The sequence below is a fragment of the Dendrobates tinctorius genome, unplaced genomic scaffold, assembly GCF_039654945.1.
Source record: "Dendrobates tinctorius isolate UK_male_01 unplaced genomic scaffold, ASM3965494v1 ptg000241l, whole genome shotgun sequence".
Lineage (NCBI taxonomy): Eukaryota > Metazoa > Chordata > Amphibia > Anura > Dendrobatidae > Dendrobates > Dendrobates tinctorius.
The window spans coordinates 16,162,965-16,185,757 of record NW_027361908.1 but is presented as its reverse complement, the minus strand read 5'-3'; the positions used below and the strand labels follow the sequence as shown (position 1 = coordinate 16,185,757).

At 41.7% G+C, this 22,793-nt stretch overlaps 1 protein-coding gene across 2 annotated transcripts in view; it reads left to right on the top strand.

Annotated features, from left to right (window-relative positions):
- Positions 1-22,523, top strand: part of LIN7A (lin-7 homolog A, crumbs cell polarity complex component) — a 154,374-nt gene extending 131,851 nt beyond the window's left edge. For both annotated transcript variants that reach the window (XM_073556974.1, XM_073556973.1), the window contains exons 4-6: positions 5,835-6,044; positions 15,506-15,721; positions 21,763-22,523. In XM_073556974.1, the coding sequence (XP_073413075.1) occupies positions 5,835-6,044; positions 15,506-15,721 (426 nt within the window). In that variant the 3' untranslated portion in view covers positions 21,763-22,523. The remainder of the gene's footprint in view (positions 1-5,834; positions 6,045-15,505; positions 15,722-21,762) is intronic.
- The last annotated feature ends 270 nt before the right edge of the window (positions 22,524-22,793 follow it).

The window sequence follows — 22,793 nt, the reverse complement described above, 5'->3', positions numbered from 1 at the left end:
AATTCTTATTTTTCCAAGGGTAACAGGACCCTAAAAGTTATTGTGCAATTTGTCCTGAGTACGCTGATACCCCACATGTGGGGGTAAACCACTATTTGGGCGCATGGCAGAGCTCGGAAGGGAAGCAGCGCCATTTGACGTTTTTGGCTGGAATTGAGATCGGACACCATGTCGCGTTTGGAAAACCCCTGATGTACCAAAACAGTGGAAATCACCCACAAATGACACCATTTTGGAAACTAGACCCCCTAAGGAACTTATCTAGATGTGTGGTGAGAACTTTGAACCCCCATGGGCTTCACAGAAGTTTATAACATAAAGCCACACAATTAAAAAATCATATTTTTTCCACAAAAATGATCTTTTCACCCTCAATTCTTATTTTTCCAAGGGTAACAGGACGTAAAAGTTATTGTGCAATTTGTTCTGAGTACTAGACCCCCTAAGGAACTTATCTAGATGTGTGGTGAGCACCTTTGACCCCCCCAGTGCTTCACAGAAGTTTATAATGCCCGGGCGTGAAAATAAATAATTCGTATTTTTTCCACAAACATGATCTTTTAGTCACCATTTTTTTATTTTCCAAAGGGTACCAGGAGAAATTGGACCCCAAAAGTTGTTGTCCAATTTGTCCTGAGTATGCTGATACCCCATATGTGGGAGAAAACTACTGTATGGGCACACGTCGGGGCTCGGAAGGGAAGCAGTGACATTTTGGAATGCAGACTTTGATGGAATGGTCTGCGGGTGTCATGTGCGTTCGGAGAGCCCCTGATGTACCTAAACTATTGAAACTCCCCACAAGTGACCCCATTTTGGACACTAGACCCCCCACGGAACTTATCTAGATGTGTGGTGAGCACTTTGAACCCCCAAGTGCTTCACAGAAGTTTATAACACTCGGACGTGAAAATAAAAAAATCATTTTTTTCCACAAAAATGATATTTTTGCCCCCAATTTTTTATTTTCCTAAGGGTAACAGGAGAAATTGGACCCCAAAAATTGTTTTGCAATTTGTCCTGAGTAGGCTGATACCCTACATGTGGGGGTAAAACACTGTTTGGGCGCATGGCAGAGCTTGGAAGGGAAGGAGCACCATTTGACTTTTTCAACTCAGAATTGGCTGGAATTGAGATCAGACACCATGTTGCATTTGGAGAGCCCCTGATGTGCCCAAACAGTGGAAACCCCCAATTATAACTCCAACCCTAACCCCAACACACCCCTAACCCTAGCCCTAGCCCTAACCCTAGCCCTAACCCTAACCCTAGCCCTAGCCCTAGCCCTAACCCTAGCCCTAACCCTAGCCCTAACCCTAGCCCTAACCCTAAGGCTGTGTGCACACGCTGCGGATTTTGCTGCGGTTCCGCAGCGGTTTTAGCTGCTGCGGACCCCAGTACCATGATTCCCTATGGGAATCAAAAACCGCAGTGCAGACGGTGCGGAATTTTCCGCGCGGATTATCTGCGGTTTTCAATCCGCAGAAAGAATTGACATGTCAATTCTTTCTGCGGATTCTCCTGCGGTTTGCCATCTCCTCTAATGAGGAGATGAAAAACCGCAGGACAAAACCGCAGAGCAATCTGCAGGTAAAACCGCAGGTCTTTTGACCTGCGGTTTCACCTGCGGATTTTACAAAATCTGCACGGATGAATCCGCACCTAATCCGCAGCGTGTGCACACAGCCTTACCCTAACGAGAAAATGGAGATAAATACTTTTTTTTTAGTTTTATTATTTTTCCCTAACTAAGGGGGTGATAACGGGGGGTTTGACTTACTATTTATGGCGGTTTTTATGTTTGGCGGCTGTCACACGCTAAAAGACGCTTTTTATTGTAAAATAGTTTTTGCATCACCACATTTTGAGAGCTATAATTTTTCCGTATTTTGACCCACTGAGTCATGTGAGGTCTTATTTTTTGCGGGACGAGTTGACGTTTTTATTGGTACCATTTTCGGGCATGTGACATTTTTTGATCGCTTTTTATTCCTATTTTTGGGACGCAGAATGAACAAAAACCAGCGTTTCATGAATTTCTTTTGGGGGGGTGCGTTTACACCGTTCCGCGTGCGGTAAAATTGATAAAGCGGTTTTATTCTTCGGGTCAGTACGGTTACAGCGATACCTCATTTAGGTCGTTTTTTATGTTTTTGTCGGTTTTATGCAATGAAAACTATTTTATATAAAAAATAATTATTTTTGCATCGCTTTATTCTGTGAGCTATAACTTTTTTTTTTTTTCGCTGATGATGCTGTGTGGCAGCTCGTTTTTTGCGGGACAAGATGACGTTTTCAGCGGTACCATGGATATTTATATGTGTCTTTTTGATCGCGCATTATTACACTTTTTGTTTGGCGGTATGATAATAAATCATTATTTTTTTCTTCGTTTTTTATTTTTGTTTTTTAAGGGGTTTGCTAAAAGGGTTAACTAATGGGACAGTTTTATAGGGCGGGTCATTACGGACGCGGCGATACCTAATATGTGTACTTTTATTGTTTTTTTTTTATTATTTTCAAAAAATGAATTTATTGGGGAATATTTTTTTTTTTTTTTACTAATTTATTTGGCGATTTTTTTTAATTTATTTTTACATTTTTTTTAATTTTTTTTTACTTTATTACATAGTCCCAGGTGGGACATCACTGTCCTGTGACAGATCGCTGATCTGTCACATCACAGATCACTGTGACAGATCAGCAATCTGTCACAGGTATTGAAGCAGACTTCCTCTTGCCTGCGCTTTGCAGGCACTGAGGAAGCCAGCTTCCTCAGGTCCCCGAAGGCCCCCGTCGCCATCTTGGATTCGGGGGCCTGGAGGATAGGAGCCCCCTGGAGGATAGGAGCCCCCCGCAGCAGCGCTGCACATTGCGCTGCCGTGGGGGGCTCAGGGAAGCACGGAGGGAGCCCCCTCCCTGCCGATGCTTCCCTTTAACTCCCGGTACACCGCGATCATGTTTGATCGCGGTGTGCAAGGGGTTAACGTGTCGGGGGCGGTCCGTGACCGCCCCTGACACATAGTGCCGGGTGTCAGCTGTGATAATCAGCTGACACCCGGCCGCGATCAGCGGCGCTCACCACGTGGGTGCCGCTGATCGCGGTAGACGTACTATCCCGTCCACGGTCATACGGGCCCGGGTACCGTGGACGGGATAGTACGTCGGATGTCAGGAAGGGGTTAAATTTTTGTGGAAATTGAAAAACTGAAAAGTGGGGCATGCAATATTATTCGGCCCCTTTACTTTCAGTGCAGCAAACTCACTCCAGAAGTTCATTGTGGATCTCTGAATGATCCAATGTTGTCCTAAATGACTAATGATGATAAATATAATCCACCTGAGTGTAATCAAGTCTCCATATAAATGCACCTGCTCTGTGATAGTCTCAGGGTTCTGTTTGAAGCACAGAGAGCATCATGAAGACCAAGGAACACAACAGGCAGGTCTGTGATACTGTTGTGGAGAAGTTTAAAGCTGAATTTGGATACAAAATGATTTCGAAAAATTTAAACATCCCAAGGAGCACTGTGCAAGCGATCATATTGAAATGGAAGGAGTATCATACTACTGCAAATCTACCAAGACCCGGCCATCCCTCTAAACTTTCATCTCAAACAAGGAGAAGACTGATCAGAGATGCAGCCAAGAGGCCCATGATCACTCTGGATGAACTGGAGAGATCTACAGCTGAGGTGGGACAGTCTGTCCATAGGACAACAATCAGTTGTACATTGCACAAATCTGGCCTTTATGGAAGAGTGGCAAGAAGAAAGCCATTTCTCAAAGATATCCATAAAATGTAATTTAAAGTTGCAACAAGCCACCTGGGAGACACACCAAACATGTGGAAGAAGGTGCTCTGGTCAGATGAAACCAAAATCTAACTTTTTGGCAACAATGCCAAATGATATGTATGGCATAAAGGCAACACAGCTCATCACCATGAACACACCATCCCCACTGTCAAACATGGTGGTGGCAGCATCATGGTTTGGGCCTGCTTTTCTTTAGCAGGGACAGGGAAGATAGTTAAAATTGATGGGAAGATGGATGGAGCCAAATACAGGACCATTGTTAAAGAAAACCTGTTCGAGTCTGCAAAATACCTGACACTGGGAAGGAGATTTGTCTTCCAACAAGACAATGATCCAAAAACATAAAGCAAAATCTACAATGGAATGGTTCACAAATAAACGTATCCAGGTGTTAGAATGGCCAAGTCAAAGTCCAGACCTGAATCCAATCGAAAATCTGTGGAAAGAGCTGAAAACTGCTGTTCACAAACGATCTCCATCAAACCTCACTGAGTTCGAGCTGTTTGCCAAGGAAGAATGGGCAAGAATTTCAGTCTCTCAATGTACAAAACTGATAGAGACATGCCCCAAGCGACTTGCAGCCGTAATCGCAGCAAAAGGTGGCGCAACAAAGTATTAAGTTAAAGGGGTCGAATAATATTACACGCCCCACTTTTCAGTTTTTGAATTTCCACAAAAATTTAAATTAACTAGTAAATGTCGTTCAGCTTCACAATTGTGTTCCACTTGTTGTTGATTCTTCACCAAAAATTTACATTTGGACCTTTATGTTTGAAGCATGATATGATATGTGGGAAAAGGTTGAAAAGTTCCTGGGGGCCGAATACTTTCGCAAGGCACTGTACATGAAGATGGCATGCTCTGGTTGGGAGACCCGAGGCCAGTCAGGAAATTGTGGTCTGATCTCTGATATTGTGGTCCGATCTTGTGATTTGGATGAGCCATGGAACATATACATACCAAGACGAGGTATAATTGATCAGAACTTTGTATATTGCACAGCAATGGTGTCCCAGTATCAGGCACCCTACTGATCTAACGCACCTGGGACTTAACCAGTATAAATGTTCTCAGGGTCCATTTACATCGTGCATTAAATTACCGCTGATCGACATTGCTCAGTAGCCTGTTTACACAGGCAGACCCGCTTCAGATGTGCTCTGAATGATCTGTAGTAGCTGGCTCAGTGCACATTGGCTGCCATTCTTTTCAGCAGCGCAGGTCCTGTTTCCACAGGATTACATGCTGCCAAGAAACAAGAACTTTTGTGCAAACCAAATGTCATTTCACCCTACGAACGAGTGTTCTGTTCGTTTGTTGGGTGATTGGCAGTCTGTTTAGACTTGGAACACTTGTTCAAGATCATATTGTAAATGGACCTTGAAGAAAAATCCCTGCAAGCAGCTTTTTTCTCGTGTAGGGTTAACACTGAATCTTTTTTTCCCTAAAAGCCAGATCTGTTGCTGCATCTGGATTATTAGAATTAATATTTAGATTTTGAGCATTCGGGTCTAATGCACTTAGGCTGGAGAATTTAATTAGCTCTTGTGTTGCCTTGTTTAAACCCTAATAATTGATTCTAGCAACACTTAATCACTGCACCATTATATTGTAATATAGCCTGCAGCGCCCCCTGCTGGGGCCACTCTCAAAGTTTCCATCTTTTCCGACTAAATAGCAGCTAGTTTCTCTAGTGAGATGCAGAGTTAGGATATTTCTCTCCCATTAGACAATGGATGTGTGCCATGATGTATAGAATATTGGATAAAGCAGGGAGTTTTTTCTGTAGTTCTTTTCACATCTATTCAGATACAATATGTAGATTTATTATATTTTTCTCTTGTTCTCTACTTGCATTTTGTTATTAGCACGGCCATCGCTTACTTATTCTTAGAACAGTGCTCACGTTCACTGAAAACGTCTTTTGTCAAGGTGACGGGATAATAATAAATGACATTATGTTTATGATTCATTTCCATTATGACTTCACGTGAAACATGTGCACTTTTATTACAGGCAACGGTTGCTGCATTTGCTGCCAGTGAAGGCCATTCTCACCCTCGTGTCGTGGAGCTGCCGAAAACTGACGAAGGCCTTGGCTTTAATGTCATGGGAGGAAAAGAGCAGAATTCGCCAATTTACATTAGTCGCATAATTCCAGGTGGTGTGGCGGAGCGACAAGGAGGACTCAAACGGGGAGACCAACTGCTTTCAGTAAATGGAGTGGTATGGATACTATGTCCCCCTATCTGCTGGAACAATGTGATCCCTGCTATGTGTCAGTAGGTTATCGAGTAGATGAGTAGAGCAAATCTAAGGCCACGGCCACACTATCAGTATTTGGTCAGTATTTCCCATCAGTATTTGTAAGCCAAAACCCGGAGTGGGTCAAACACGCAGAAGTGGTGACGTGGTTCTATTATACCTTGTCCTCTGATTGTTCCTCACCTGGTTTTGGCTTACAAATGCTGAGAAAAAATACTGAACAAATACCGATAGTGTGGCCGTAGCCTAAGCGTTCATTTGCACTGCATGATTATTAATGTTCATTTCACGATAATTTTGCAATGTAAACAGGTTGCCGATCTCTCGACGAATGAACAGATGAAATAATCATCATTCTCGGCAGCTCATTGACTGGTGTAAAGAGGACTCGTGCTGCCGAGAACGATGGCAACCTATAAAAACTGAGCGATTTATTCTGATTCGTTACAGATTTGCACAACTGGAGAATGGATTGTCTGTGTAAGCAAGTTATTAAATGACCTCCAATTGGTCAAATATTTACTGATTGGCAGTGTTATAATGTCACAAGTCGGGTGGTATTAGCAAAAATATATACCAGATATAGGACGTACATACAGTATGTCTCCATCATTCCATTTGCTCACATTTGAGGGACTCTAATTTCTCCCAAAACAAATTAAAGAGTATAACAACTTGCTATCAAAACCATTACCAGGCTGCAACACATATACCAACCACCAGGTGGCACACAGAGAAACAAACGGAATATTAATTTCATGACTAAGTATCACAATTCACAAAGTCATGATTTGAACACATGGTATTATTTTTCCAGCCACTTCAGGACAGGTTGAGTCAAGAACAAATGTAATGAAGGAACATCCGTCGAATCATTGGTATTTTCACAGGATTTTACCACAATTGCAGTTTTTGAAAGCGTCAACTTCAATCTCAAACTTTGAAAAACTGCATAAACGTATGTAACTAGACGTGGTTTTGCAGTATTGGTGCAGCTCTCTGCTGCGCTATTACTACTATGTATCAAAAGGATACTAGAGGCACAGTACTGTACCTACTTGGTGGGCAAGAAGACACGAATACCTAAATATTTCTGGAATTTTGAATGAAAACTTTATTTTTAATGCTTTAACCCCTTCACCACCTTGGATTTTTCCTTCTTTGAGTTTCCATTTTTCGCTCCCCTTCTTCCAAGAGCCTTAACTTTTTTATTTTTCTGTCAATATGGCCATGTGAGGGCTTGTTTTTTAGCGGGACAAGTTGAACTTTTGAACGACACCACTGGTTTTGCCATATCGTGTACTGGAAAACGGGAAAAAAAAATCAAAATGCGATGAAATTGCAAAAAAGTGCAATTCCACAATTGTTTTTTGTTTTGCTATTTTACCATGTTCACTAAATGCTAAAATTGACCTGCCATTAGGATTCTCCAGGTCATAGACACCAAACATGTATGGATTCTTTTTAATTTGCGTTGTGAAAAATCCCAAATTTCCTTAAAAAAAAGTCGCCATTTTCTGAGACCCGTAGCGTCTCAATTTTTTGTGATCTCGGGTTGGGTGAGGTCTTATATTTTGTGTGCTGAGCTGACGTTTTTATTGATACCATTTTGGTGCAGATACGATCTTTTGATTGCCCTTTTGCGGCGACCAAAAAAAGTATTTTGACTTTTTTTCTCATTACGCCGTTAGCCGATCAGAATTCGTTTTATATATTGATCAGGCGATTCTGAACGTGGCGATAACAAATATGTGTATTTTTTTCCTTTATTGTTTTATTTTGAATGGGGCGATTTGAACTTTTACTTTTTTAAATATTTTAAAAATATTTTTTTACTTTTTACTTGCTTCAGTAGTCTCTATGGGAGGCAAGAAGCTGCGATCATCCGATCACTTGTGCTACACAGAGCAAAGCTTCAGCCCATCTCTATGTAGCTAAAATGCTCACTTGCTATGATTGCCGACCGCTGGGTGGCACTCATAGCTATCCAGAGACGACAACAGGGGGTCATGCCAACCCATTGCCGACCCGTATTCATGTGACACGGGGCGCCGATGGGCGGGATTAGTGATGCGCTTCCGATACGAGCATGTTAAATTCCGCTGTCAGAGATTGACAGTGTCATTTAACATGTTAACAGCCGTGGGTAGACCGTGATTCCACCTGCGGCTGTTAGGGGCATATGTCAGCTATTCAAATCAGCTGATATGTGCTGGAAAAGTTGTGGGCTCACCGCCAGAGCCCACAGCAAACAGGGGAAGCCCACCTTAGACGTAACTATACGTCTAAGGTGCGAAAGGGGTTAAATAAATTAAAGTTGGTGTTACAGCCCAATAGCAGAACAGGTTTGGTGACTGGTTTGGACACACAATTCTCTACTTAAATATCAATGATCCACCCATCTCTTGCCACTTGTTGTATTGTCTTGAAGCTCTAGGTTTGCATATACTGGATTGATACTTTGTGCTCTGAAACGGCTTCTGTTTTAAGTATTATCTGCTGTTTATCTGATTAGATGCCCCTTTGGATTTGACTCCTGAGTTGTATGACAACTCTTCTGCCTGATGTCTACCTGATCTCCTGGACTTGAACTCAGTTATTTCCATTATTATGTGTTTGGCATTTAATTTTCCCTTTGTTTCCAACTTTCTGGTCCTGACACTGCTATCTGATGCTACTTCCTTCAACCCACTCCACCGCCCAGCTGCTACTCCATGGATGCAAATGGAGTTAAGCCCAGTGCCTTGCATTAAGTCTTTCATTATTAGCATATTGGAGTTGACAGATTCATTACAGTCAGCATGTTGAATGATACCAACGCATTTTAAGCCTTAGAGTCTGAATGACAGTTTTGTTCATTACTCATGACTAGAGACTTGAAAAGCTCAGCCTCATTTAACACACTGACTGCTTTATAAGAAGTGATAAAAATTAAAGTTTTAAGCTACGATATGTGGAAATGGAAACTTCCTTTGATTAACCCCTTAGCGACAGAGCCAGTTTGCAGCTTAATGACTAGGCCAATTTTTACAATTCTGACCACTGTCCCATTATGAGATTATAACTCTGGAATGCTTTAATGGATCCCGCTGATTCTGAGAATGTTTGTTTTTTCGTGACATATTGTACTTCATGTTAGTGGTAAAATTTCTTCGATAAGTCTTTGTTTATTCATGAAAAAAATGGAAATGTGGCAAAAATTTTGAAAATTTTTCAATGTTAAAACTTTAAATTTTTATGCCCTTGAATCAGAGAGATGTGTCACACAAATTTCTTAATAAATAACATTTCCAACATGTCTACTTTACATCAGCACAATTTTGGAAGCAAATTTTTTTTTGTTAGGAAGTTATAAGGGTTAAATGTTGACCAGCAATTTCTCATTTTTACAACAAAATTTACAAAACCATTTTTTTAGGGACCACATCATATTTAAAGTCATTTTGAGGGGTGTACATGACAGAAAATACCCAAAAGTGGCACCATTCTAAAAACTAGACCCCTCAAAGTGCTCAAAACCACATTCAAGAAGTTTTTTAACCCTTTAAGTGCTTCATAGGCACTATAAAGCAATGTGGAAGGAAAAATTTAACATTTAACTTTTTTTGCAAAAAATTTACTTCAGAACCATTTTTTTTATTTTCACAAGTGTTAAAAGAGAAAATAAACCAAAAAATTTGTTGTACAATTTCTCCTGAATATGCCGATACCCCATATGTGGGGGTAAACCACTTTTTCAGCACACGGCAGAGCTCGCAAGGGATGGAGCCCCGTTTGACTTTTTCAACGCAGAATTGGCTAGAATTGAGATCGGATGCCATGTTGCGTTTGGAGAGCCCTTAATATGCCTAAACAGTGGAAAACTCCAACAAGTGACCCCATTTTGGAAACTAGACCCATTAAGGAACTTATCTAGATGTGTGGTGAGAACTTTGAGCCTTCAAGTGCTTCACAGAAGTTTATAACGTAGAGCCGTGAAAATTAGAAATCCATTTTTTTTCCACAAAAATGATCTTTTCGCCCCCAAATTTTTATTTTTACAAGGGTAACAGGAGAAATCATACCCCCACAGTTATTGTGTGATTTGTCTTGAGTACACTGATACCCCATATGTGGGGGGAACCACTGTTTGGGTGCATGGGAACTTGGAAGGGAAGGAGTGCCATTTTGGAATGCAGACTTTGATGGAATGGTCTGCGGGCATCATGTTGCGTTTGCAGAGCCCCTGATGGGCCTAAACAGTGGAAACCCCCCACAAGTGACCCCATTTTGGAAATTAGACCCCCTAAGGAACTTATCTAGATGTGGGGTGAGCACTTTGAACCCCCCAGCGCTTCACAGAAGTTTATAAACGCAGAGCCGTGAAAATAAAAAGTATTTTTTATTTCCACAAAAGTGATTTTTTTAGACCCCAATTTTTAGACCCCCAAAGTTGGTAAATAGTAGAAACCCCTCAATTCTTCGTCCAACCCTAACCCTAATCGCAACCCTAATCCCTAATCCTAATTCTAACCCTAATCCTAGTTTGCCCTAACCATAACCCTAGCCCAACCCTAACCCTAGCCCTAACCTTGGCCTAACCCTAACCCTAGCCCAACCCTAACCCTAACCCTAGCCCTAAGCCTAACCCTAATGGAAAACTGAAAAAAATAAATATTTTCTTTATTTCATTATGTTTGCCTATATAAGGGGGTGATAAACGAGGGGGTTATGTACTATTTTTTTATTTTGATCTCTATGATCGTTTATCATAGTGATCAAAATAATGAATGGAATCTGCCAGCCGGAGCCGGCAGTTTCCCGGCGGGCGCACTACGCGTGCGCCCGCCATTTTCAAGATGGCGGCGCCCATTGGAGGACAACGGCGGGGCGCGGGACAACTGGGAGGGGATGGAGGACCACGGAGAGGTACCGGGCGGGGATCGGGGGGATCAGGGACCCTATTTCTCTCTCCTCTGATGTGCGATCACATCAGAGGAAAGAGAAATTTAATGCATAATCGCGGCTTTTTTTTTGCGGTCGCCGTTATAGGGTTAATAACGGTGATCGCAAAAGTGGGGTTGGTAAAAACCGACCGATACCCCTGGCAGCCGAGACCCCGGAGAAAATCCGACACTGAGGAGCACTATGTACTTTCTCCACAGCGCCGTGAATTAACGGCGCTGTGGTTTTAGTACACTCAATTACCGCCGTTAAAAGGCGTATCGGTGGTCGTTAAGGGGTTAAACTATGCTAGAGCTTCTATAAAGACCTTTCTATTTCCACGATTAAAGATTAAAAATACTCCAGATGTAGTCTAACCCAGCAGTACTATCTTATTATATTGCATCTGCCTCATCTTTTAATACCTACAGGTTAGTAAGATAAGAGGGCAGAGGAGGAGAAGTAAAACATAACTAAAGGATCAAATCACATTGTATTTGTTTTGACACTATTTTACATACAGATTATTTCACCGCTTGTTGGTTCCCTCTTTTTAAAGTTTTACTTTTGTTTATGTATATTTATTTTCCAATATACCTGTTACTTTTACATCTGGTTTCATCTTTTTTCCTCCCTGTTCCACTTTTGTTTTACCCTTTTTCTTTTCATATATTTGGTTTACTATAGTATCTCTTATGGTTAATCCCTTATTCCTTTTTTCTTTGGGATTTTTTAGGAAATCCATGTTTTCCTTGTAGGTTGCATGGCTGATTACATATTCTGATTTGCTTAAGGTGTAGATGTAACATATTATATACCTGTATTTTGAAGTAATTGTGCCCAAATGATTATCCATATATGATGTCATTATGTTTGGCTGATTTTATTGTGTCTCTATATTTGAACTTGATTTTCCACGTCATACTTGTATGTATTTTTGTGCCTAGTTGATTTTTAGTTCATATAATATGTATAATTTCTTAGGCTACTTTCACACATCAGGTTTTTTCCGACAGGCAGGATCCGACTATTTTTAGAAAAACCTGATCCGGCGTAAATTTTGGAGAACTGAAGAAATGGATCAGTTTTCCTGCCGGATCCGTCTAGCAGGTTTATATCTGTTTCCTGGGGGCTGGCCAATTATATCTGAGCATGCGCAGACTTAAAAAAACGGATCCGGTTGCCAGATTCGTCTTTTTTCGGATCCGGCGTATTCCGGCGCCCATAGGCTTCCATTATAGCCAAAAAACGGAAGCGCTGGATCCGGCACTGTCCATTTTTTTGCCGCAGACAAAAAACGTTACTAAAGACGTTTTTTCCAGATGCCGGAATGAAACATTTAGCCGGATCCAGCAAAAACCGGAAGAAACGGAAGGCCATGCGGTACGATCCGGCGCTAATACAATTCAATGAGAGAAAACCGGATACTGCGGCAGCTTTCGCCGGATCCATTTTTTTAACAAATAGCCGGATCCTGCCTGTTGGAAAAAACCTGATGTGTGAAAGTAGCCTAAGACGACTAGTTTTGTTAATTTTTTTTACAGATATACCTTGACAAAGGCCTTATCCAGCTGAAAAGTTGGATTTAAACTTTTCCCACAGGGGTCAACTGCAAAAAGTTACTTTCTTTATCTGCAAATAAAGTGCCAAAGTTCTTTTCTTTTCATAGAATCATTAAAATGTCAATAGTAACTTGTAGGATTGCAGCTTCTAAAGGCCCTGTCACACACAGCGATCTCGCTAGCAAGATCGCTGATTTTGTGGCGCCACAGCGATCTCGCCAGCGAGATCGCTGTGTGTGATGGGTATCAGTGACCGGCCCCCCCCGCCGGGTATCTCTGATTGTGCTCGATCGGCCAGGGCCATTTTTTGATTGCTGGTTTCCCGCTGGCCAGCGCGCATCGCTGCGTGTGGCAGCGGGAGCCAATGATCAGCGAGGCTCCCAGCGCTCTAAGCAGGCACTGGGAGCTGGTATCTAAGGTAAATATCGGGTTACTAAGTGGCGCGCGTCACTTAGTTATCCGATGTGTACCTTAGAAACCAGCATGCTCGCGCCGGGAGCTGCGAGCATGCAGGTTTCTGAGGTACACATCAGGTAACTAAGTGACGCGCGCCGCTTAGTAACCCGATATTTACCTTAGATACCAGCGTCCTCGCTGGTGCTGATCGCTGGTGAAGCTGCCTGTTTGGCAGCTCACCAGCAATCATGTAGCGATGCACCAGCAATCCTGACAAGGTCGTATCATTGTCGGGATCGCTGGTGCATTTGTATGTGTGACGAGGCCTTAACAGGTGGTGCTATAGAATTCAGGTCCTCTTCCTCTCTGAAGAGACAATTTGCATAATAAATTTCCCAGAGGAGCATTGCATGGTGAATAATTCTTCTTACCTTAGCATGCTAGAGCTGGTATGTCACTCTCCACAAGGAGAAACGTAACCCCTTAGATCTCAGTCCAGAACCTCTCGCCTAGCCAGGTTGTCTATTGTGCTATGTGCTGATGAGGGCCAGTGGCCCGAGGCACCATGTCTGCAAATTGAGATTCTCATTTGACTTTTCTCCTAAGGCCTATTTCACACATCCGTTTTTTGGCATCCGCCATCCGTTTTTTGCATCCGTTTTTGTGTGAAAAAACGGATCCGTTTCCGTTTTACCGCAAACGGATCTGTTTTTTGATGGTTCCGCGGTAACCGCTAATGGAAGTCTATGGGACCAAAAAACGGATCCTCCAAAAAAATGGCGGATCCGTTTTTTAACGGAAAACGACGGATTTGGACGGATTTTAAAAAAAAGGAAGTGTGATCCAGGCCTTAGTAATATTGCAGGACTCGTTACACGGTTGATTGTGACTTGTAGGATCGCTGCTTCCAACAGGTGGCGCTATAGAGCTCAAGTCCTATTTCTCTCTAAAGAGACAATTTGCATAATTTTTATATGAAGACTCTGTCTTACTTCAGAGCACCTTAAGGATAATCATCACAGTTTTTTTTATTAAATGTTAGAGAATCTGTCACCAGGTTTTTGCTACCTCATTTGAAAGCAGCATCCTGATGTATTGCTTATTGCTTCAGGTTTGATAAAATAACTGTCCCATCTACTGCACATCTACCAGTTCTCTGAATTCTGTACTCTGTAACCCCACTGATTGACAGCTTTCTGTATGCACTGTGCATAGGCAGAAAGCTGCTTATCAGTGTTAGGGTTTTGGTTACACATTGCTTATGAATGTGGAGGACTGTTATGAATGAGTCACCGTAGGAGGCAAAAGCAGAAATTCAAGCTAAGTCCAGAAAACCAGAGAAGTTGGCAACTATCAGATTGCAGACCCCTGAACCTATCAACACAACAAGCAGTAGCCGTGGGGGGTTCCTACGATGCCCTAGACCCCTCGATCACAGCCGGAGAAATACATAGGCCTAAAGAAAGAAAGGGGAAATCTAAACTGCCCCAGAGCAGACCCCAAAGCAATAGGCAGCCCCCAACATATAATGACGGTGAAGCAAGATGAAAATACTAACACAGACAGAAAGATAGACTGAGCAAAGACGGGGCCCCAAAACTACCTAGATAGGAAAGGACAGGAAGGCTGCTGTCTGCAATCTGCCAAAACCCTATCAAAGACAAAAGCCAACCAGCTGATATGAAAAAGGCCCTGAAGCAGCTAGGCTTCAAAAACTGAATCAGCACTCAGGTATTTTCAGAAGACAGAGCTAAATGAATTCAGCACACCCCAGCAGGGAATGGCAGAAATCCAGAAAAACAAAGCAAAAACAAAGTCAAAGCACAAAAGCAAAAGGCAGAGCAGCAAACTTAGCTTTGGAAGAGCAGGAATTCAGACTGGTCTCCAAGGATCCCACAGAGAAATCACCCGCAGGGCAGAAGGGCGTCGACAGCCTTATATCCAGTCCGTAACTCCACTCAGCCAATCATCATCATCAGCCTCAGGTGTTTGACAATCAGGCTCACTACCTTTCTTTACCAGAAGAGGGAGTTCCTCGGGCCTCAGTAATGAAGGGGAAAATGAACTCACAACAGAGGACTATCTGGCAGCAGGTTTACTAGTACTCTAGTTAAAATCTCCAGCTGATAAAATTGTGATTTTATTGAAACAACAGCAAACAGTCCAGTAAGTGACACATCGTTGGAATGAGGGTTTGTGTTGCTACATTTTGCTGCTCTCAGATTAGGTGGAAAAAACATCGTGACAAATTCCCTGAAATTGGAGGAATAAAACTTTAGTATTCACTGTTCTAGAGAGTCACTAGGAGTGCAGTCAACTTGTTATGTCGCATAAGCCGCGCTCTCTTTTGCACTTTTATGATAATCTGTGCAGCAACATCTGTGCAGCAATGCTTCAACAAGGGGTACAGTGTTATGTATGATATGTCCCTGATATGAATAAAATATCACCTGTTTATATCTTAATGAGCCCAAGAGCTTATTTCTTCCATTAGTAGATTATTTGGTAATGATGCTACATTTTGTATTTCTATAAATGCAGAGTGTGGAAGGGGAACATCATGAGAAAGCAGTTGAGCTGTTGAAAGCTGCAAAAGATACTGTTAAACTTGTAGTGCGATACACACCAAAGGTGCTGGATGAAATGGAGGCTCGTTTTGAGAAGCTGAGGACCGCAAGACGCAGGCAGCAACAGCAGTTACTAATTCAGCAGCAGCAACAACAGCAACAACAGGCACAACAAAACCATATGTCGTAGGTGAGAGTTTTCATTGCTTTCACGTCTTATCTGTAAACATTGTAGTGGACTGAAATAAAAGACACAGCCAAAAAATTAAAGGAGCTTTAAAATAATTACCCAAAAACTTAAGTATAAAACATAGGAAAAAGGCAATGATATTAACCAGCCAAAGTCACCGAAGCTAATGCAAAAACAGGTAGAAGGGTATACAGATGCTAAATACTGAGGAAACAACCACTCACCACCTACCAGTTCATGGAGGGGGTTATTGCCCAGTATTAGAATTGCACACAGATGAGGCTTGCAAAAGGGCACAACTCACGCACATATATAGCTCAGTGTCCAGCCAATAGCCTATTAAAGGCCCATACTATTAGATCTGGCAGGTTACCCAGCACTCTATAAGTGCATCACAGAGGGACAGGCCCCTAGCTCCAAGGTCGCCATGGATGGGTCTAGCTGCTCCCTGTAAAAGAAATATAAAATGTTCATGAAAATATAGTGTGTATATATATATATATAATGTAATATATATGCAGTATATTAGTCGATGTCTTGGTAAAAATATGCAAGCTCGCAACCCACGTCAAGGGTCTTCACTGTTTTGTGAGTGCATTAGTCTTCACAATTACAGACCTAGCTGCTATTATGTGTTTCTCAACTGGATAACATAATACACAGCTTTTTTGGTTTGTACAGCTTATATCAACTGCCAGGTTCCTTTTTAAACTAGAGTCAAAATTTGAATCTGCCCACCCTTCCCCCCCCGCTTCCTTCATGTTGGTCTGATGTATTGGTCCTTGTAGTGTTCTAAATCCAAGCAGAACATGTGTTGTTGCCTCCTTACCCATCATTTTGGATCTCATCCCACACCTTGGTTCTCTTCATCTTTGAGGCGCTGCTGGCCTCACTTCTTTATTCTGAGATATATTTTTGTCCTCTGAAATTCTGTTTATATCAGCTTACCCTGCACAATTGCTCTGATTTACCACCTTTTGGATTTTTATATCCAATGTGTTTTTTACATCTGGTTTAGTGAGCAGGCCCCTTTTAGAGGGGTCACTAATGGTTCATTCCACCAAAAAAATTCGTTCTCCATCACGATTGCTGTTGGTCCTACTTTGGTATTGTATACTCACCACTATTCTGGTTGTATATTGTGCTCTATCTATACATCTTTTATATATATGGGATTAACATAGGTTTAGGTGGTGTATTTGTTCATGTACATTCATTTTTGCAGATATATATATATACAGTTGTGGCCAAAAGTATTGACACCCCTGCAATTCTGCAGATAATACTCAGTTTCTTCCCGAAAATGATTGCAAACACAAATTCTTTGGTATTATTATCTTCATTTAATTTGTCTTAAATGAAAAAACACAAAAGAGAATGAAGCAAAAAGCAAAACATTGATCATTTCACACAAAACTCCAAAAATGGGCCAGACAAAAGTATTGGCACCCTCAGCCTAATACTTGGTTGCACAACCTTTAGCCAAAATAACTGCGACCAACCGCTTCCGGGAACCATCAATGAGTTTCTTACAATGCTCTGCTGGAATTTTAGACCATTCTTCTTTGGCAAACTGCTCCAGGTCCCTGATATTTGAAGGGTGCCTTCTCCAAACTGCCATTTTTAGATCTCTCCACAGGTGTTCTATGGGATTCAGGTCTGGACTCATTGCTGGCCACCTTAGAAGTCTCCAGTGCTTTCTCTCAAACCATTTTCTAGTGCTTTTTGAAGTGTGTTTTGGGTCATTGTTCTGCTGGAAGACCCATGACCTCTGAGGGAGACCCAGCTTTCTCACACTGGGCCCTATATTATGCTGCAAAATTTGTTGGTAGTCTTCAGACTTCATAATGCCATGCACACGGTCAAGCAGTCCAGTGCCAGAGGCAGCAAAGCAACCCCAAAACATCAGGGAACATCCGCCATGTTTTACTGTAGGGACCATGTTCTTTTCTTTGAATGCCTCTTTTTTTCTCCTGTAAACTCTGTTGATGCCTTTGCCCAAAAAGCTCTACTTTTGTCTCATCTGACCAGAGACCATTCTTCCAAAACGTTTTAGACTTTTTCAGGTAGGTTTTGGCAAACTCCAGCCTTGCTTTTTTATGTCTCGGGGTAAGAAGTGGGGTCTTCCTGGGTCTCCTACCATACAGTCCCTTTTCATTCAGATGCCGACGGATAGTACGGGTTGACACTTTTGTACCCTCGGACTGCAGGGCAGCTTGAACTTGTTTGGATGTTAGTCGAGGTTCTTTATTCAACATCCGCACAATCTTGCGTTGAAATCTCTTGTCAATTTTTCTTTTCCGTCCACATCTAGGGAGGTTAGACACAGTGCAATGGGCTTCAAACTTCTTGATGACACTGCGCATGGTAGACACAGGAACATTCAGGTCTTTGGAGATGGACTTGTAGCCTTGAGATTGCTCATGCTTCCTCACAATTTGGTTTCTCAAGTCCTCAGACAGTTCTTTGGTCTTCTTTCTTTTCTCCATGCTCAATGTGGTATACACAAGGACACAGGACAGAGGTTGAGTCAACTTTAATCCATGTCAACTGGCTGCAAGTGTGATTTAGTTATTGCCAACACCTGTTAGGTGCCACAGGTAAGTTACAGGTGCTGTTAATTACATAAATTAGAGAAGCATCACATGATTTTTCGAACAGTGCCAATACTTTTGTCCACCCTCTTTTTTTTGTTTGGTGTGGAATTATATCCAATTTGGCTTTAGGACAATTCTTTTTTTGTTTTTTCATTTAAGACAAATTAAGTGAAGATAATAATACCAAAGAATTTGTGTTTGCAATCATTTTCAGGAAGAAACTGAGTATTATCTGACAGAATTGCAGGGGTTTCAATACTTTTGGCCACAACTGTGTATATATATATATTTGTTTAAGCCAGCTATCCTTATTGATATAGCGTCTTTATGAGAATCATGTGTGGTTTACCAGTGCCTTCATATTAAGGCCTGGTATTTTTGAGTCTCTTTTGCATATCATAGATGCAATTTTAAATGTTTTTATTCTGTATGTGTCCTGTTTTGTCATTTATATATCCTTTTTTTGGTAAATAATAAAGTCTAACATTTTATAATATATACATGTAGCATTTTCGATGCAATTGAGGTGTTCCCTTTTCACGGGTGTGCGCTTTCCTTTTGTCCTATCGCATATGTCTTGCATACCCTTGTGAACCCTCTTGCTTCTATATATATTTGCATATTTTGTTAGTGGTGCCCTCCATTTTTGCTCAATACACTCCTTACCCATCATGTAGTAATGTCTCCCATCCTGGGCCCCTTCCAGGTCTATATGTCCCCCATCTTAGGTCCTTTTCAGTTATATATATGTCCCTCTTTCTGGGCCCTTTCTGGTATATATGTCCCTCTTCTTGGGCCCCTTTCAGGTATATATATGTCCCCCATACTGGGCCCTTTCCTGGTTTATATGTTCTCCATCCTAGTATATATGTCCACTATCCTGGGCACATCCTGGTATATATGTCACCCATTCTGGTATATACTGTATATTTCCCATCTTGAGCGCACCCTGGTATATATATCTCTCATCCTGGTATATACAATGGGGGAAATAAGTATCCCTTGCTGATTTTGTAAGTTTACCCACTGACAAAGACATGAACAGTCTGTAATTTTAAGGGTAGGTTAGTTTTAACATTGAGAGATAGAATATCAAAAATAAAATCCATAAAATTACATTGTATAAATTATATAAATTTATTTGCATTTTGTGGTGAGAAATAAGTATTTATTCCCCTACCAACGATTAAGAGTTGTGGCTCCTACAGACCAGTTAGACCCTTCTAAATAACTTGTTAGGCTACTTTCACAATTGCGTATTTTTGCGCTGCGCACCGTGCGCAGTGCAAATGCATATAAAAAATGCATCATGTGTTTGTGTGCGTTTTTTGCGGGTTTGGGTGCATTTTTTTGTGCATACGTGCGCATTACCATGCGCACGTATGCGCACCTATAGACTATAATGGGTGTTTGGGTGAAAAAAAACGCATTGCTTATATTTCTCCTCATGCTGACATGCCAGGCCTGGCTTGTCACTCTCTACAAGGACAACCCCTTAGATCATAGAATCATAGAATCATAGAGTTGGAAGGGACCTCCTGGGCCATCTGGTCCAACCCCCTGCTCAAAGCAGGATTCGCTAAATCATCCCAGTCAGATGTCTGTCCAACCTCTGTTTGAAGACTTTCATTGAAGGAGAACTCACCACTTCTCGTGGCAGCTTGTTCCACTCATTAATCACTCTAACTGTCAAAAAGTTTATTTTAACATCTAATCTGTGTCTCCTCCCATTCAGCTTCATCCCATTGCTTCTAGTCTTTCCTTGTGCAAATGAGAATAAAGATGATCCTTCTACAATGTGACAGCCCTTTAGATATTTGTAGACAGCTATTAAGTCTCCTCTCAGTCTTCTCTTTTGCAAACTAAACATTCCCAAATCCTGCAACCTTTCCTCATAAGACAGGGTTTTCAGACCGGTCACCATTCTGGTTGCTCTTTCCTGAACTTGCTCCAGTTTGTTGATGTCTTTTTTAAGACACATGCGTGCGCATGTGTTTTTTTGGGGCAAGTCAGATGCACAAAAAATGCAACAGGATTCATTTTGTGTGCCCGAGCGCACACTACAAAAAAAGGCATGCACATACAAACGCATGCAAACGCATGTGTATGCACACCCATGTAAAGTATAGGAAAAAAAACGCATGCTTTTTTTGCGCAAAAAAACGCAAGTGTGAAACCAGCCTTACCTGCTTTATAGACAGCTGTCTTACATAGTCACCTTTAAAAAAGATTCCTGTCCACAGAGTCAATTAATCAGTCAGACTTTAACCTCTACAACATGGGCAAGACCAAAGAGCTTTCTAAGGATGTCAGGGACAAGATGATAGACCTGCACACAGGATTTTAGGTAGCAGTGTAGTGCCCAGTGTCAAAGCTGGATTTACGTCTTAAGTCATGGGTTTTCCAGCAGGACAATGACCCCAAACATACTTCAAAAAGCACCCAGAAATGGATGATAACAAAGTGCTGGAGAGTTCTGAAGTGGCCAGCAATGAGTCTGGTTCTAAATCCTTTTTAACACTTGTGGAGAGATCTTAAAATTGCTTTTGGGAAAAGGCACACTTCAATTATGAGAGAACTGGAGCAGTTTGCAATAGAAGAGTGGTCCAAAATTCCAGTTGAGAGGTGTAAGAAGCTTGTTGATGGTTGTAGGAAACGATTGATTGCAATTATTTATTCCAAAGGGTGTGCAACCAAATATTAAACGCCCCATTCCAAATAACGATGTCCCAGCGATCCCACCAACTATCCGACATGATGGGATCGCTGTGGACATCGTTAGGCTGGTCGCTGGTGAGCTGTCACAAGACAGCCCTTCCAGCGATCAGGACCAGCGAGCAAGCTGGTTTCTAATGTAAACATCGGGTATCCAGGAGCAGTGCGACTCCTGGATACCCGCTGTTTACCTTGGAAACCGGTATACACGCTGGTTTCCAAGGTAAACATCGGGTATCTAAGAGCCGTGGCTCCTGGATACCCGATGTTTACATTAGAAACCAGCGTCCAGCGTCGCTGATCGCTGGTCTCTCGCTGCCACACGCGATGTGTGCTGGCCAGCGGGAGACCAGCGATCGAAAAATGGCCCAGGCCGATCGAGGACGATCAGCGATACCCGGCAGAGGGGCCGGTCGCTGATCCCCGTCACACACAGCGATCTTGCTGGCGAGATCGCTGTGGCGTCACAAAATCAGCGATCTCGCTAGCGAGATCGCTGTGTGTGACGGGGTCTTTAGTTGGGGGTGACAATAATTTTGTCCTGCCCATTTATCTATCTATCCCCTTGTGTCTGTTTAACTATTTAAAAAAAGTTTATTTTTTGTATTAAAGTACTTTTTCTTCAGATAAATAAAATGTATTCTCTCAAGCTTTTACGCTGTTTTGTGCAGAATCCTCGACAATGTATTCATTTGCTCTCAGTTGTTTTGCTCTTTGCTTTCACTGCAGGTTTTTCTCCAGAAAGAAACACAGATAGATCAGTGGCAATAAAGCAATTCCACAAGGAGTCCATTTTCCAAAGGAACAGAAGAGAATTTGCTCTCATCCAGCATCGCGATGGGTCGATATATTCCTTTGGCTAAGCTATTTAAAAGCTTTTACTATAAAGGTGATGTGTTCGATAGTTAGGAGAACCTCTTTGTTTTGGACTTACCCTCCAATATTTATTGTAACCATATAATTTACAGTAGTATTGTGTAAGGAGGATGAATCAGTCTGTATTGATGGGTTTGCTTGTATAGTTTGGCCTGAGTGCCTGGGATTGTGTCTAGAAATCCTTATTATTCACTGGACACCAAACTGCATCAGTTTAGTGCACTAACGAATCAGCACTTGTATACACTCAAGAATAATATCCTGTACTGTATATTGTATAATTTCAGACTTGTTGTTTGTAAGAAAATTCAATATTTTTTCCTTACAATAGGTATCACATTTATACGGTTTTGCGTTATTAGGCAGAGCAGCATTTTCTTTTGTGTTTTGTATGTTTAACCAATATTAGATACTGTAGCTGCTGCAAATTTAGAAAAGAAACATGTATTGTATGTAGCATTTATGAACATATTGTATATGAGGCAGATATTATTTGTCTGTGTTGTAGAAGTTTAGTTTTTTTTATTTCCTGTTTTATATACTTTGTTACATTTATGTCTGCCCAGTGTTTATATTAATCATTTATTGTCAGAATTAAATATTTTTTAATAGAACTTGGCTTGAAAGTTTATTTTTAAAACTGAAATGACGACTAATACGACGGACCCAAAAGTCAGGTAGGTATGCACAGTTTCCAAACCAGGCAGCTAAAGAGTTCACTTAACCCCTTCACGACATCCGTCTTACATGTACGGCACTACGATATGTGTGCTCCCACCAACCACCGTACATGGACAGTGTGACGATCACGAGGGCTCACTCCGAGCGCCGAGGCAATCAAAAGCGCGTGTCAGCGCTTTGAGAGCTGACACCCTGCAGCAAGG